Here is an 18,467-nt window from a genome sequence, read left to right as displayed (position 1 = left end):
TTACTTAAAGGCACTCAGCCCCCATTACTTAATCCCCATGGAAGAATATTAAATATCAAGTAGAAGAACTATTGGTGAATGAAACTGACTTAACTTTTTACTTAGCTCCTTTCCCGACCAGCATTTTGACATCTTAAATACATTCCACAATTTAAAGAAAACAATGCAAATCAAAAACTGTAAGCATGGAAAACATTTTCTTTTAATTATAAAACAGAGGACTTGTCTAGGTTCTGTCACGTAGACAAAGCATAAGGAATATTTACAATAGTTAATGCTTTCTTTTTTCATAGAAGATGCTTCATCCCAAAGGCTCCTAAAATCAGTCACAAACCTGTAGCACTGTAATAAAACCATTTATCTCTAAACTGGGATTCAATACATAACATTATTTTATAGTTCTGCACAGTTTAAAAAGCAAAGGCAAAGATCCCATAAATTATATTAGCTGGAATGGAGCTATGCAGACAAGTATAACAAGGAATTAAGACTAGCCCCATTGTAAGGAATGATCTGAAGTAATGACAATTGGAAGCTGGTACCTTGTATCTGTAAGCACACAATGCACAGAATAAAAATGACCATTTTGTTCTAACACTAATACAGTGCCTGCTGCATTGAATTTTTCCACCTTCTGCCTTATACACGTAATCACCAACTTCCTGAGTTTTGCTTCCTTTCTGGTTTCCTTTAAAATGTCATACCACGAAAAATAATTCCATTTGTAAGGTTAGGCTGTGCATACAGTACTAGATCTGGAATTCAAGAAAGGAAAACCATATCTATGCTTTAACAGTTGCAGTATTATGCATATAGTTATAGTCTAGAAACTTAACTGAGGATTTGAATTCTGTTTTTAATATGATTCTGCTTGTGGTGAAGAATGAACTAAAATACTACATAAGAGCAGATAGTTTAAAATCATTTTTCCTTTGGGAAATTAATCTTGTGGATTAAGCTTAAAGGCAGGTGCACTGATAGAATACAAACATAAAACTGAAACCAATAAGCCGTAATTGAAGAATTGATTACTACAGTCCTAAATCACTGATTCTATTTTCACCAACAGTTGATAACATTGCACAGGAAAATAAACTGGTGCATCGTGCTTGATTTCCTGTGCCATTTATCACAAGACACATCATGTCATACGAGGAGATACACACAGCAACTTCAACAAGATGTTAAGGAACTGAGTAGCATTCTCACCTACCCAGGAAACATTTCAAAAGAGCAGCCAAGGCAATCCCCACAGAAAAACAGAAGTACCTTCCCCTTGTGAAGCATCACTTTTGACACAATTATTTACATTACATATAACTGGGTTTTTATTTCCTCCAAAATTTATACTTGAAGTATCAGCATTTATACTTCTATTATTGGCAGTAAACCAGATAGTGCACTTTACAGTTTATACACACACTCGGTATTGAAACAAACAGGAGTACGGCATAAGCAGGATCCAGGCTTTCAGTACCGCTTGCACTTCCTTTCTGCCACATTATGTTATCTCCTTTGGAGACCTGGAAGTAACTACAGGCTGGTATGGTGCTGTCAATCAGTGCTCTAAGTAGACAGTTATATTAGCAGACCAAGACCTCAATCCCCCCACATATACTATTAGTTTGATTTTTTTTAATATGCTGTTTTATTTTTTTTGTTTGTTTTTTATGTGGGTTACAAAGAAAAATCGGAGAAGCTACCTTAATAAAAATCAGGGACAATGACCTTCCTCTTACAACTTGGTAATAAGGGTACGAATTATACTGTGAAAACAGACATGAGCATTACATTTGTTCTATGTATAAGTTTATCTCAAAATCTATATATTGCAGTTTGAAAACGTTGAAAATTGTGTAAAATATGTTTTAGTATTGATTATACTGTGTATGTAAGCAGAACAGCAGGACTATAGAACTTTATGGATCACTGTTCAAATTAGTGGAAAACAACATGGTTAGTGTCACACACGTACTGATGAAGTGCTCCCATTATTCAGCAAATACAGTAGTCTGCTGCCCTGCACTCCATAATAAGTCTTTCCAAATAAAATCAAGAGGAAAGGAAAAACAACTAACATGTGACTAAGGTCATTTAAAATTATAAGGTGACATAAAGAACCCCAAGGGTTATAATTTTCAAAAAACAATTTTCACCCCCCCACATCTCTTTCAAAATTAGCCCCACAGAACGGTAAACTGTACAAGCAATGTAGAGTTTAGATAAATCTCACCACAATATTTAAGGTATCAATGTTTGCAGCTGCTTTTTGGGTTCTTCTGCCAGAAAGCACTTTTCCAATAGATAAAGCAGCAGACATAATCATGTCTGTGCCTTCCCTGCCTCTGTTTATAGAGCAGAATAGTAGGTTAAAATACTGGTGAAAGTAAAATGGCATTACCATGTTAAATGGAAAGGTCTGTGATACTCATTCTTTACAGTAACTTCAGAGAAAACTAGTAGACAAGTGGGGGTGTGTACCCTTTTACATCATTACAGACAAGCGTTAGTAGATCTCCTGTCAGACTTATCTGACAGTAACTTTAGGTCCCAAACTTTCAAGGGACTAAATTTGCAAATGTGCATTTTCAGGATCAGTGCAAGGCTTGCTCTATTCCTTATCAGAAAACATCACAGATACCTCAATGCAAAAAAAAAAAAAAAAAAAAAATCAATGTTACTCTACAAAATGTGTTTGTAACAGGTTTTAAACAACTTCTGCAAATATACTGTTAACAAAAAAAAACACCGTAAAAAACATGCTAAGATTTCCCTCTTCAAATGTCTAGGGTTCTCATTAGTGTCCAGGAATACTACATGATTTACATCAAAATACATGATTGGCCTGCACAGCAGTCTAGGGTCTTCTCTGTGCTTTTTCAAATTAAGAAGATTTCTCAAGGTCATATTTTCTCACCCATTCCAAGATCAGGAAAAACATTACATTTTAATCGTCATTTATATGACCTTTTCATTTTAACAGTCATATATACTGCAAATCAAAATAAAAGATGACATTTCAGAATTAAATGCTCATTTAATGTGCTAGTTAAGTATGCTGTTATACACAGTCATCTATGTTTTTGGTAATTAAAACATGACTGTACAATATGAACTACAGGGCTCCTTATCCTCTTCCAATAGGGTTCTCATTAGCCTCTTCTGTATCAATGACAACACACTTACAAATGAGGAAAAAGTACCCCTAAGTCCAATGCTCCAGCCTTGTTAGTTCAGCCTGCACTCTAACTGCAGCATTCTCTTTCCTGACACTTCATCTTGGTGTGATTATGCAATACAGCTGTAATTAACAGGTGTTGATGTGAAACTAGATTAACTCCTAACTCACTCTACATTAATAGCAAAAGAAATAGATTAATTAAGAAATACATGCAAGACTTAATCAAGACTTAAGTTCACTGAAATATTAATATTTTAGTTTCAATTTGCATACAAATACAAGAAGAAAAATGGAATTTCTGTTGTAATATTGTCTCACCTTTTTGGAATATAAATATAAATTTGGAGTTCTTCCTGGAACTGGAATACCAGCTTTAGTCAGTTTAATAAAATATTTTTGTACTCTACTGGCAACCTAAAAACAAAAAACAAGCAACAATTAAATGTCAAATGAAATATAACAGGCCTTCACTTCAAAACTTTGCCAGCATCATTACATTGGTTTAGAATATAAAGACAACAAATTGTCATTTTCTACTCTGTAACAACTAATTAAATATTAAATATTACAACTATTAAATATTACCTATCCTCCAATGCTTCATTATCATATTTCCAGACATTTTGAAGACTTTAAGAGAAAAAAAAAATCCCTCATTTAAAAATTACACAGGAAATCCACCAGGAAGGAAAGAGCTTCAGTAGTTTGTTACCTGCTGAAGCTAAATGTATTCTTTCTTAACAGCAACAGATAAATATGTATAGTTACCATACAGAAAGTACTTCTGCATTTTATTTATGATATCAGAAGCATGCATTTTAATTTCCCATTATGGAAAAATATACCTGTAAGCCTAGATATGACCTGAGATGAGATACTGTTGTATTAAGTGAAACACTTAAGGATTCTTCTACGCGAAAGCATACTAGTGAAATAGGAGAAATAAGAGTTCTGTAAACACAGAACATCAGCATATTTATTTATTTATAACTTCTGGTCAAACTGGAGAAAGTATGCTGCTTCAGTGGAAAAATCCCTAAAAGTCAAAAACATTCAGTATCTCCACTTCTTTTGTGGACACAGGCCCCAGTACAAAGCTAATTCTTCTGTCTGCAAGTATTAAAATGTCTGCCCATTTCACAGTATTGAGGTGCAGGAAATTCAGTACTCCAGCGTAACTCAATCTGAGAACAAATGGTGTCACACACTATACTTGCTATAAAGAATTAAAAGGATGCTGTCAAAATCTAGTGAACAACAACTATGTCTGGCAGTTTGTCAGGGGCTTTGGGGCACTGTTAAAATTCTTGATTTGAAATTAAAAGATTCACGTTGTTATTAGTGAAATGCAGGCTCTGCTGTTAAATTTTTAAGAAAAAGTGCTAACTGAAAAGATACTGAATTTTATGTATTGCAGTTTTAAAAATTGAGATCTACAATTAGAACTACTGGGAAATTATATACTAACTGCTGGGACACAGTGACTGATACTGGTACTACCATACTAGAATATTCAAAAAATGCATAAAGTCAAATCTTTTTCTATCAAGATAGGTTTTATTGATTTAATTATGAACATTATCAAAAATAAACCTCTTTTCCAATTTCTCATTTTATGACTTATGGTACCTAGATTTATTTCTAATTTTTTATTTTCTGTTAAAAAAAAAAATCTCTTATCAGTGCTTCCTAAAAAGCTAAAAAATAATCAACAGAAGGGATTACTTCTTAAAGCATTTTACTTGTTACCTGCTTTGCTGTTCTATTTCCCAGTTCATCAGCTATCTTCTGCCACCGTCGGGACTCTACTTCCTCTGGTGGATACTTCAGAAGCAACTGCTCGAGTTTTTTCTAAATTGAGCACAAACAACAGAAAAAACACCTTTGTCTTAGTAGAGATACAAGTTGTCACTGGACAGGTATCTACATACATGTGACTTGAACTTAAATTACTGTAAATATTATTACAATGTTTGTTATTATCACATATGTTATTGCAGCTACTGAAGTGGAAGAGTTTCCCATTACCTGTTCCTCTACAGTCCACAGCTGGTTAAACGTTTCAGGTTTGGTCTCATCGCAAAGTCGTCCTCTTATCATCTGCTCAAATATAGTACATAAAATGGAACAGGTGTTTAGAAAATGTACAGCTAGGATAACTTGACTTTGATCCTTTTCCTAAGTAAAAATCAAAACTGAAACAAATACATGCATGAAAATTTGAAATAAAATTGTTCTATAGCAAAAAATAGGATCTCCAATTTGATCCATGAATGAATTTTATGATCAATTTTAATGATTAAATTTATGGTTAAAATTATCCACATACCCCATAATTTAGAAAATTTTACTGTTTTGTAAAAAATTTATCTTTCCTTTTGTGACAACTACCTGTGGACGACTGCTTGTGGAGCCTTCTGGACCATCACTTAAAGGCAAGACAGAGTATGAAACAGATTCTCCATCCTTCCTGGGATCCAAAGGACTTTTTGGTCTTGCAGGTATACCTACTGCAAACAACACAAGAAATGAATTATTGAAACTCCATGCTGGTCTTTTGCTTCTTGTAACATATACTCACTCTCCTTTTACCTTTGTCAAAAATCAGCTTTGCTCTCCTACTGTTACGTTTTCGGTTTTTGAACTCTCTCTCAAAGTTTCCAAGGCTAGTGGTATATTGGTCCCAGGAAATCTCAGGGAGCTGAACAACTCTCTGAGGATATGGAAGACCCATATCGACCTGAAAAAAAATGTGAAAAGTGATAAGCAACACTTAATGTACTTGTTGTATATCCCAACAAAGAACTATGGATCCTGGAAAGTTATGAAAAAGTTATGAAAAACTGCCTTTCAACTAAAAGCAAAATTCAAAATCAGCATTTTTAAAGTGCCATGCAGCACAAAGGTTTTTTCAGGAGAAGATCTCTTTCAAGAGTAATACACAACAGTGCATATAAAATATGCAGCGGCACGGTCAATGATGGCTTATTGAGCACAAAGCTTTGAAATTTGTGTTTCACAGCTGAAATCAGGTGTTTCTGATTTCAATACTCTTGTTGCTGTCTACTTGCCTTTTGTTTTGTTTAGACATACTGCTTGCCCACTACCTGTAACTTTCCTAAGGTTAAGAAAACACAATGTTTTATCATCTGATAAACTGAAACCCAAACCCATCCCTTCAAGGAAATCAAAGCATTATTTAAAATGTTTATCCTGTCTTCTTACTGTAACACAACTGATGCAAGCCTTACAACTTTTTTTTATGGTCAACCTTAAGAGTATCCTTCCTTAGATTCAGAGACATAAATGTACCACATGCCTTCAACTAGCATTAGTATTTCCTATATGATACAATGATTATCAAATGCAATCCTATTACGTGTTATTAACACATCTCAAAATGTAATGGCTAAACAACCACTGAAACCAATAGGCTTAGGTCACACCTCTCTTTAAACCAAGGTCTCTATAAAGCTAGGGAAAGGGCATCATAAAATACTTTTTTTTTTTTTTTTTAAGCTTCTCTGTTACTACATATTTTAAGCTTGAAAAGAAAATCATTCTTTATCAAAATTCATTCTCCTTCATTAGACAGTATTTTAGTTACATTATCCAGCACTCTTCCAGGTATGTTTTCTAATGTCCATTTTGGTTTAATGACCGATATTTCCTACTCTTTCAAAAGTACACTACCAAATTCATTCATAGAATGTCATTTAATTGCTCTAATGAGAAAAACTACAAATTCCTGGCTTTACAACCAAGCACTTGCAGTCACCTGTAGATTTCAGGTTGTCTTAAAATACCCACGTTACAAGTTTAAAAATTACATTTCCATGTAACAATGGAAAGAAAACATATCTAATAAAATACTTGAAGACGTCTCTCAAACATTTTATAAGCCCAAGGGTCATTTCTGCTCAGCAGAGAAAGGACTTCAAGCTCCTAATGTTTCTATGCAAGTATATATGGAATTCTGATACCTACAAATGATGAATTACTAGTTATTAAAAAAAAAATCTGAGTAAGACTTAAGAAATGCCCATCGAAATACCTTCTTCTGGAGTCTTTCCACAAATCCAATAGGATCTTTCAGTGCTTCTCTCTGGTGTCTGCCTAAACTTTCAAGGTCTTGAACTGCTTGAGTACGTTGAGCCTCGAGTACAGCAATCGTCTGTAACAGTCTCTGATAACTACAGAGACAAAGGAAAACATCTCACTAAAATTGTCTTTAGAAGTGATCCCCCCCAAACCTACATACTAGCCACAATAATCAACTAGTATCTAACATGTCATAGCTTATCTGAAACAGTTTATAGACATTTTTACTGAATTATATAAATAATTATCTCCAACTTATTTTAAGTAGTAGATGAATTTATATAAACCAGTAAAAATATTTATGTACTAGATTTCTTTAAATGTAAAACCTACACTAGCTAAAACAATATGGTATCAGGGACAAGCTACTCATATTCTCAATAGCTACGATCAACATACTTTGCTTACAAGGAAAGAAAAACAAAATGATGTAATTTCTTTCACTTCAAAATAAGCTACAAATGACTCTACTACAAAATTTTAACATTGCACTCAACCACCCACATGCTGTACAGGAATGTACAAACTTTGTAGTTTAACATTTCATAGAAGCTTCACTTAAGAGAAAAATATAAGGACCATTTACAAAACGTACCAATAAACCAAGAAGTAACTTGCAAAATAAATACATACAAAAGAGATTCCTCTAAGTATACAGAAGTTGAGTGAAATGTCAGTATTCCCTCAAATCTGCCATGCTGGATTCACATGCAATTCTGATTTCCTATTTAACAGATACACTAAAGCATCACTTACGTGACTCTCATATCTGTACCCAATAATTGAAGCTTCTCAGACTACCTTCTACAAAGCTAACTTGGAGACAGGAAATCATACCATACTGTAACTAAGCCTTTAAAAAATGGGTAGTAACTATGTTTAATCCTTTTTATAAGCTTTCTAGTTATGGTAGTCCACTTCAGTCCCTGAATCATGCAGTTACCTGTGGCCACTGAAGTTGCAAATTACTAAATATAGACTATACGCACACACACTAAAATCTAAGATGCATTCACTACTAAACTATTTCAGTATATTTTCTTTCTGTTCCCTTATTGCTAAAACAAAGAAAACACTAATATTATGAATTCCACACATACTACAGAAAAGATCCAGAGTTTAGAGAGCTAATGCAAGTTTTTCAATTGACTACCCTGGTAATTGGATAAGGCCTTAAGTGCAGGGAAGTAAACAGCCTGAAGGCAAAGTGCAGGCTTCATACCATCAAGCATTTAAGATTCTGCCTAGACAAGCTGTTGCCTGACCCCTCAAAAGTTAATTTTCTTTCCACTTACATGTAATAGTTGAAAACACGGGATACAGTCTTAAATTTTTTAGTTGAATACTAAAATGCTGAGTGGATTTAAAACCAGCATGATATAAATATATTATGGATCTATTATTATTTGTCTGCACATCACATATTAAGGTTATATTCACTTGAGACCAGAAATGCTTGTTCAGTAACTAATACAATTATTCCTAAACAGGCAAAACAAAGAATATCAGAAATAAGTTTTGTGAAGGTAGTGACAACACATCATATTGGCCTGAGGGGAAAAAACAAACAAACACAAAAACCTGCAATTCAAATTGTTACAGGTTCACAAGAATCATCATATGTGGAATTAAAATCTTCATTTAGTTTTTACCAATAACATCTGATTAGTGCCTATCTTTCCATACTTAAGTTGAAATGGAATGAAATGACAACTGGGGAGGAGGAACAAAACAAGAATATCAAACTCTCTATTACTTCCACTCCTCATTAAAACATTCATATAACCTCACTGAAGTGATCATGGACTAGAAGTTAAATCACTCACAAATGATCCCTCTGGTCTTCAAGGAAATATACAAAATACAAGGATCATTCAGAAATATATGATGTTGATCGGCAGTTATATAGCACTATTATTAAATATTTCAGGAGTGAAAAACGGGGTATTGAGCAAACTGCTCCAATACATAGATTTCCCAGCATTTTTGTACTGCTGTCGAGGAAATGATTTCTTCAGAGCTATTTATTTCAACTTCCAAAGTTTTTAATATGCAAATATTTTTTGAAGCCCATGAACAAGAGTGCAACTTTGTTATGTTAATATCAGATCTCTTTAAATGGGGGGCAATGTGCACTTTAGGTCTCGCTTTGCAAATAAAACACAGAAAATACTATCCTTCATATACATCGTTAACATATTCCATACTTGGTATTTGCTAAGTACTGCATTCTCTCTGAACCTATGTTCTTCCTTTTATATTCCAACACAACTTTTTAACTGACTGTATAATAATGCACCTGCAAATAACCCGTAAGTTTTCAACTACTACAGTTTTCACATGGTTGTACAGGCTTTCTGTTCAACAATCCTACACGACTGTAAGAGAGCCAAGAATTTCTCTGAAAAAGCAGTAAGTCAAGTAACACATGTTGAGCACTTTCTCAGTCTGTCTGTTCCTTTACTGCATTAAGCAAAAGACAAAGGCATCCACATCATTTCCAAGACACTTCAAAAATAAAGCAGCTAACAATTCTATGATACATCTTCCAGTTCCTTTGTGAATAGGCAAAGCAATTATGATTTAAACTACTTCTTGCAGCTGAGAACTAATATTCTCCAAAATTCAAAAAGCCTAGTGAACATAAGGCCTCAGACACAGGAAGGAGAAAGAGCTGTGCCTCAGGTCCCAACACTCTACTGCAAAACTGGATCCATATTTCAACAAGGCAACCAAACAGCAACCATCTCTACATTATCAGTGAAAACTACAGAATTTCCCATGAAGCATCTGTGAGGAATTACCAAAGAAAATGAACTCACATCCTCTGCAAAAAAAAAAAAAGTCATACGACTAAACATACATTATCTGAGTACACAGGCAGTCAGTAATATCAGCTACAATGATGGAAGGTACGCTTCTCTCAGTTCAAATCACCAAATTTTTGCAACATAAACTTGAAGCACAGTTGATTTTGTAGGAAGACTCATTTTACTGATGGTACTTCCGTGTTTCCACAACTTGCATAGTAAAACACTATTTTTATAGCAAATGACTTAACAGCAGCCTGTACAAGAAGCCATGCCATTCAGCATGTTTTAGTAAATTGATTTCAGTATTGCAGGAAGAGTCAGATGCTAGTTACTGGTTTCTGAAGGATTCTCCTTCCTTCAAGGGGAGAACGTACTGTACTTTAAATCTTAAGTGAATGAGTGATCTGAGAAACATACTACAAAGCAAAGATTTTAACATTTTAGGCATTTAGGCATTCATCCACAAATGTTTAAGAACATGTAAGAAAACTGAATGCCACTGGTCCCCTCTCATCCATAAATAATTTCCATTTCAAGTACCTATCTAAAGTACTCACACAACAAACTTGAAATGTGCAAGAGGTATCTCAACACAATACAGTGTGAATTTATCGATTTTTTCTTATCTAATGTTTCAATGTAATTATAATGCAGGTAGAGACAGTAGTATTCTACTTTCCCCTCAAGTGAAAATGAATGGAACTTGTAGACAAATCCCTTCAACCTGAAGGTTTAGTCCTTATTTCCTAATGTTAACTAATTTATCTTTATCAACCTTACATGACTACAGAATCTCCTCCAAAGTAAGTATATATAAAGAAGTAAATGTGAGAGTTTGTAATCACATGATGTTGACCACTTCGAAGTTTCACAGAGCAGTCAGGCTATCTTACATACACATTGCTGAAAGCTTACTACTTGTTTTTAGTGTGACCAATTATGGATTTAAAACATTTCCACTATTATCACAAAGATAATTTGTTCCCTTATTATTTAAATGTATTTATCATTGTCAGACCACTATTGCAAATCTATGCAGTATTTTTTAAAAAGATGGCAATACACAAAAGAGCTTTATAAAGCTAGCAGGTGACACTTATTAGTAAAGGAAAGCTGTAGCAACTTTTTTTAAGATATTAAGTTAGCTTACAGACCTTCAGTAATTTATTGTCTGCCTGCTCTTGGAAATTACTTAAAGGTTAGAAAAAAGTGAATAAGTCAACCACATTTGCCACACAATCACCACTCAGTACCATGCAAAGACATGTATTTTGTTGACTAACTAAAAACAAGCGACTTGTCCTCTCCTGACCAAGAAAATGCTGTGAAGCTGTCAGTCACCACTTTCCAATCCCCAAACACTAGCTGCATTTCTACAGTTGCCTGAACATAGTTTACAATACAGTAAGTAGTATGGTAACAAAACTCTTGGGTTATTAGAAGAACTGGAAGGTAAAAATACATATGCCATAATTAAAATGTTATGACATTTGAAAATTTGATTATTTCTTGTGCAGCTAGGATTTATCTTAAATGAAAGACTACACATTTTTTCATTAAAAATGGCTAAAATATACATAGAAAAAAATACGACAGTAAAACAAACTAGTTTTGTAATTTGCAATTCCAAGAACTCTGTGCACAATCAATATATCACTCCTTGGAAGGTTTTAAGCAAGTCTTTGTTTTAGTGCCATCTACTGGCACTGTAGCAATATATGTATTAAAAACGCTTTCCACATCATTTACCACCAGATTTTGGCATACTATCAGCAAATCAGAAAAAAACTTTATTAGATGCTAAGCTAAAAAAAGACTGGCATTAAACAGATTGTATTAGAAGACAGGAAATTAATGTAGTAGGTTAAGTAAATACACTTAAATTTACACAAGTAAATAGAAGAAAATGTACTTAGAATTTCTAGTTTAATCCAAGACAGCTATAGTACCAGACGAGCTTCCTGAAGAAATCTTCAGGTCAGATCGATCAATCATCTCTTTTAAAAGATTATTATTATTTTACTTTTTTTTAAAGTTAGTTCATAAACATCAGATAAAGTCTCCAGCTTTTAAGCTTGGCATGAAGTCTGCAAGATACAGAAATTTTGACCCTACTTCCCTTCAAATTATTCTACAGTATATTCAAGATCTAAAAAAAAAAAAAAAAAAAAATATTAGTGCACTGGGGATAAGTGCAGGGATTCACGCTAACGTGAGACTTGTAGAACATACAACAGCAACATGGAAGCAGAAGAGACTGATGAAGAGAGGTCCTTTTTTGATATTCCTTCAGAAACAGAGGAGACTTTGAGAGTATAATAAATACAGGCATATATTAAGTCCCATCAGGACAAAAGCACCTTTCCCTGACGAAAGCAGCACACAGTAGGTTTTTACTTACCTAATGCTTAGGTACTGTGACTAAGGTAATCCACTTAGGGCCCATTTTGCAACTCATTATGAAACTGCTTTCCACTATAACTTAAACTCTTTATATGTACTGTAATTTATCGTGCTTTATCCGTACATACTATTTATACTTTAGAACACGTAAAAGACTTCTGAGGTAACTAAATACTTAAAATGTATCTTTGCTTTATACATGTAATGACAACAAAAGTATGCACTAATTGACTTCTGGTAACAATAAAAATGGCAATTTCTAAATGCTTGGATGAGGCTGTAATAAACACCTACATAAAACAAAACATAACTAAAGCTGACAATACTGGTTACTGAACTCTCTCAATTCATTCTGTGTTAATCAGCAGGTTTTCACTAAAATACATGGAAAAAACTCACTTGTGTACGTTCATGCTGTAGGAACAAAAATAATTTTTACAGTAAAGAATTACTCAATCTTTTTTTTTTGTGTGTGTACAAAATGAAAGAGAGGGAAGAAATAAGGAAGTAAAGGAGTAAAACGCATCTTTTTATTAACACCCACTATAATAATAAACCAAGAAACAAACACATTTGGGCCTTTGTTTAGGAAACAGAACTTTTAAAGTTTCTTACATGAATCAACAGTGTATCTTCTTTAACTATGCAGAGCAAAACAAAGATGGACAGATTCGCAATGAGAAGTTAAAAATCACGTACCCATCCCTATCAAAGCCTGAATATACAGGAAACAAAACCCTAGGATCTTTCCTCCTTTTAAAATAGCATCTAGAGTAGTTTCTAGTACCAACGGAACTCCTCTATTGATTAGAACTTAACAACATTAAACTTGAGTACATGCTGCTCACACAATTCCTCTCTAAAAGACTGACTCTAAAATCAGTTTGTGGTTCATGATCCTGCCAAAAATTCATATAATATCAGAACAAATATACAAGACTGGTAATGAAGTTATCATTTCACGCTAGGTTAGTTAAAACTGAAAAGTAAAGACTCCAGTATTCTCATAGCACATATCAGTCATTAGGGTCTGCTTATTTTCTTGGTAGCACCATTATGCTTATTAATGTTTTAGTGAAATATCTGAACATCCTTATCAGGTAGACAATTACATTATCATTTATTCCTCACCCCACCAAATATACTTTTATACTGGTATAGCAGCATTGAGATATCACCACTTCTGCTTTTGTTTAAAGTGTGACTTGTGTAAAGCCAAAACCACACCTTTACATAGCTGTGCTGTGTGCATGAATTACTTTTTTTTTTTTTTTTAAATCAGAACCATGATTTTCCTACAGCATCTGCTCTTGCAACTCTGATATTTCCTACACCTCAAAAACATTTGATTTACTATGAGGATCCTCCAAAAATGGCAAACATTTCTAAATTTCCCAAATCGGAAAATAAATTTTTACCATTGTTCTGCATTAAAATAGTAAATTGGTGGGTTACTCTTTTTTTTTTTTTTTTTTTCTCCATTTGTGCATTTCTTCTCTGTGATTTCTGAGCCATATTGAACGACAAAGTTTAAAAGATAAATGAGTTCCTGCATGGTCTCTCTACAATCTGTCAGTATGGGAAGCAGGAGACATGGTAAGTGCTGGCTCCACTAAGAGCAAGGCAAGCAGAATTCCGCTGTTACTTTTTGCATCCTGGTCAGCCCATCCGCAGGCACAGAGGCGCACACACTACCACCATGTCAGTCAGCAGGTAAGCAGTCTCTCCCAGGACAGGAAGCTACAACAGAGGACTCTTGGACGTGAGAGTAATAAGAAGAAAGAAAAGCTGGTATCAGGCAAATGAGAAGAGAATTCAAGGAGCAAAGAACACTAATCCAAGAGAAATCAAGCTTTGCTTTCCACAGGATGCATTATTTAAATGAAGATCGCTCTGGGGTTGATAGTGCTGTTCACCAGGATTGAACTGTGGCTGACAGCAAGACAAATATATTCAGAGAAAGAAAAAATGAATTCGACATATGTACTTGACATTTAATAGCTGCTGGGATAAGCCTACTACTGGTGAGAAAAAAGCAGATGTTGCACACGCCCAAGACATTACCTCTTACAAATTACGAACTTCATTATTTAGTGTTTATTGGGCAGTTTATGTAATTATAAATCATGATTCTATGATTAATACTCTTACTAAACATTTCTTTGATCTCGCAATAATTTTATATCATTTACAACTTTTTCCATTGATAAGTATATAGGAAGGATGTCATAAAACATAATAATGCAGGCAAAAAAAATAAATCTGAATATTTTAAGCTGATGTAAAATATAACCACAACTTGATTAATAAATCTGGTTGTATGCCCATTACAGTAGCATGATATGATTTAGTAGCACAATTATCTGCACTACCACTCTGCAGTTGATCAGAAACTCATACTAGGAGTATCTAATTGATTTCTTATTTTTCTACTTTGCAGATGAACTAGTTGCAGCATTCAAATTCTACATGAAATGAGATTTTTAACTTAAATCTGATTTAATGTTTTGTTACTTACTGAGAATATAGATCCATCTACCAGAGAACAGAACCTACTCCTTTGGGGGTGGTGGTGATCATGTATGCTTAAATTTTACATTAAGATATAATTAAAAAAAAATGTAATGCTATGTGCCATACCACTTTATGATGGAGCAGACTAAGCACGAATTAAAAAACATTCTGGTCTAATACATATGGCATATATGCTTTTTTAAAACTAGCAATTAATTTCTATTCCTCTTCAACACTAAAATTTATACTTCATCAATGCTGCTGAATATTCTCCTATAGAGAAATCAGAGGTAACGTATTTACAAAACAATTGCCTTCTCCTAGTGCTCTCCACCTCAGTATGGAATAAAAACTGCTACTGAAAAGTAACTTGATATGCACCAATTCCCTGTGCTCCTGAAGATGATGAAACAATCTAAAACCCAGTCTCCTCAGAATAAAACTGTGTGCTGCACAGGAAGACAAGACAAAGATGTTCTGAAAACAGAGAAGGGTAATTTATTCTGTAGTACTAGCTACTCATAGCTACATACCCTCACTACAAAGGAATGTTAGACTATCTTATCTGTACATTAAAATAAATTCATACTGTATGATAAATTTGTCCTTAACTCTGACATATATATCTCAATATATCTGAAAGCATGAGGATAAAATACAGTAGTTAGAGTATTTTTATTCTTAACCAATATACATTGGAAGATAGACATTGAGATTTTATCATAAAATATATTCACCGAGAAGTAACTTGGTTTTTAATATTCGTTACCAGCCGGTTAAAGAAAAAAGATGGTGTAGGGAATATTAGAAATTCAGCTTAATGAAAGAGACTGCTACAAAATTATGTTAGAGTTACACTTCAAGAAGACCTAGGCATAACAAATAAATAACTGGTATAACAAGATGCACCAGACTGTATTCTAGCAAGTCAAGTGCAATAAGACAAACTTCTAAAATCTGATTTATTAGGCAGAAACATTCCTGACTCACTGAATAAAATACAAATCTAGTACTGCAGAAAATGCCACAGATGTTTCTTTGGTTTCTCACATTCATGTAATATTGAAAGTTAAACACATCCAAATAAATTTAAGGTATTTCTATAAATAGTCAATTAAATCTTATTGGACTATCCAATGTAGTCCAAGTTTCCAAGGCCTTTGCAACAATAAAACCCGCAGTAAGAATTCACAAGACTGGGTTTTAAGAGATGTATTAAAATAATTCATTTTAATCTGTCTTCAGATTAAATGTCAGTACAACTATTATAATGTTAAATATTACAAAGTAATAAATGAAAACAAAGATATATGAGAATATTTATTTACTGAATAAACACAGGGTACTATTTCTTGCAATGTAATGCTTGTAGGCAAGTCTTCATGCACAATTCTTGTCTTTCAATGGGCTTACCTACACGCCTAAGTGCTCCCTACAAAGCAAACCACAATTTACATTATCTTGGAAATATACATGAATTTTATACACATGGAAACTCAATCACATTTTCACCTAAAGCCTTCAGTAGCTCCAGAAGAGCGCTAAGCAAAATTTGTCCCTCATAACCTGGTACCTGCCAAACAGTGCAAACTTACAAAGAGATTAAGAGAAGAAAAAACAAACAAACAAACAAAAGAACACTAAATGAAACACAGGACAAAGGGTAAAATACACTGAAAAGAAAATAATGCGAAGACAGAAAATTAAAATAAGCTAATGCACTGTAAGAAACAATTAGGCTATCAAAAGATACAGCAAAGAGATATTCAACACTACTGATAAAGGACACATGCAAAACACTAAACACAGAGTATAAAGTTTAGCAATGTAAAAATTAAATCAACAAGTTCTGTTTTAATGGAAGTATCTCAAAAGACGATGTAAAGGTTTCAGAGCTACAAAATAAAAGCTGAGTTCTCAAACATTCACCAAACCGTATTTTTTCTGAGGCATTACAATACACAAGAAATCAAATTGTGTTCAATCACAGGAAAATTAACAATACTTCACAATTATACAACCCCCAGATCAGCCTGTTACTGTCTACATGAATGTCTAACACTGCAGTAAGATTTCTTTTTAGAGATCTTGGATCCTTCTTTGTAGGATGGAAAAATCCTATTAAAGAGCTTGTGGAGCATCCATTATTGTTCTGAGAGAAGGTCAAAATAACATTCCATAATTTGCTTTCTGTGATAGTTATTTTTCCTATCATATCATCCAGTTTTCCCAGAAATATTAACATATGAATGTTGCTTAAAGATGTTAACATTCAAAATACAACAGATACTCATACAAAATACCACAATATACATTCACTTGTTTTTCTTATAGCAAGTCGCATCACCAGCTGTTGAAGGTTATGGTATATTCATATTTTATCAATGTTGCAATAATTTCTTGGAGAGTGAAAATCAGCTGTATGAATGTGTGTTAATCAAACTATGTAATGAAACAAGAAATAATTTAAGTCTATAGACATAAATTGATTCTACATCTCAGAGGAATATAGATTTTTTCCCCTCTGTGGCTGATCCAAAGAACAGTATTAATGGCTTACTGGAGAAATCTGCCTCCTGAACCCAGCCAAGATGCTAATGCCTTTCTGAGTTTGCTTTTAAAAGTGAACAGAAACATAAACCAAAGGAAAGTATCATCCATAAAGACAAGTTTAATCACAAACTAATGGAGGACAGAGAAACAAAACCATATACCGTGTGCAGATCTAAGAAGCCTAAGACTCGCATACTTTGTTTAACCAGAACTATCAAAGGCAAAATGAAAAGCCTATACCTGATGGCAAGGGAACCCTGGAATTCTTTGTCTCCCTAGAAAGGGGACATCAAGGAAAACATTTCTGCTAACACCTCTTTTTTCAATCTACCATTTTTGAAAATAATCACCATATGAGATAAAACAGGGGTAAAATCAATACACAATTCAAAACCTAACACATGAATTAAGAGTACCCTGTAATGAATGTTGATGTATTTTTAATCTTTAAAATAATGTATTGCACTGTATTTGATTAACTTTTGAACTATGAAGTTCCAGATAAAGGATTACCAAATATAGATTTAAGTTATTTAGAAGGATCACATTATCATGAGGAACCATTAGAATACTAGATTTATTTTCTTTCAAATATAAGCCCTACAGTCCCCCCAAAGCTGCTTGTAATTTTCCAACAATAACAACATGCTTTTAAAGGGAAAAGAACATCCAGTTAAGTAATACTACCTTCAGAAGCATGCTTCCCTTCTGAATAGTAGGGATGACTTTCTTGATCTAGGAGAGAATTCTAGTTTTGACTTTGTTTTACCACCAAATATCATTAAAATATAAAATAGGATAAAAAACAGCACTTTTTTTCAGAGTTCTGCATTCAGACAGCAAGTTAATAGCAAGTTACCAAGTCCTAATTGCAGGTGACCTGTACAAACATCCAATTTCAA

General features: G+C 33.6%; 1 protein-coding gene across 8 annotated transcripts in view; it reads right to left on the bottom strand.

The window, feature by feature from the left end:
* Window positions 1-18,467, bottom strand: part of ZZZ3 (zinc finger ZZ-type containing 3) — a 62,767-nt gene that overhangs the window by 11,433 nt on the left and 32,867 nt on the right. For 5 of the 8 annotated variants that reach the window (XR_011810941.1, XM_072041702.1, XM_027463070.3 and 2 more), the window contains exons 4-9: window positions 7,236-7,374; window positions 5,774-5,921; window positions 5,573-5,691; window positions 5,210-5,281; window positions 4,931-5,032; window positions 3,500-3,595 (exon numbers count right to left, since the gene is read on the bottom strand). Coding sequence is in view for 7 of the 8 variants with exons in the window: in XM_072041702.1 (XP_071897803.1) it covers window positions 3,500-3,595; window positions 4,931-5,032; window positions 5,210-5,281; window positions 5,573-5,691; window positions 5,774-5,921; window positions 7,236-7,374 (676 nt within the window). In the remaining variant the exon portion in view is untranslated. Of the gene's footprint in view, window positions 1-2,233; window positions 2,346-3,499; window positions 3,596-4,930; window positions 5,033-5,209; window positions 5,282-5,572; window positions 5,692-5,773; window positions 5,922-7,235; window positions 7,375-18,467 lie in introns of all 8 variants that reach the window. The other 3 variants (XM_027463072.3, XM_072041703.1, XM_038182902.2) reach the window with 2 other exon arrangements.

Source organism: Anas platyrhynchos, chromosome 8 (assembly GCF_047663525.1).
Source record: "Anas platyrhynchos isolate ZD024472 breed Pekin duck chromosome 8, IASCAAS_PekinDuck_T2T, whole genome shotgun sequence".
Lineage (NCBI taxonomy): Eukaryota > Metazoa > Chordata > Aves > Anseriformes > Anatidae > Anas > Anas platyrhynchos.
Note: the sequence above shows the minus strand (reverse complement) of the source record. Positions and strands in the feature narration are given on the sequence as shown.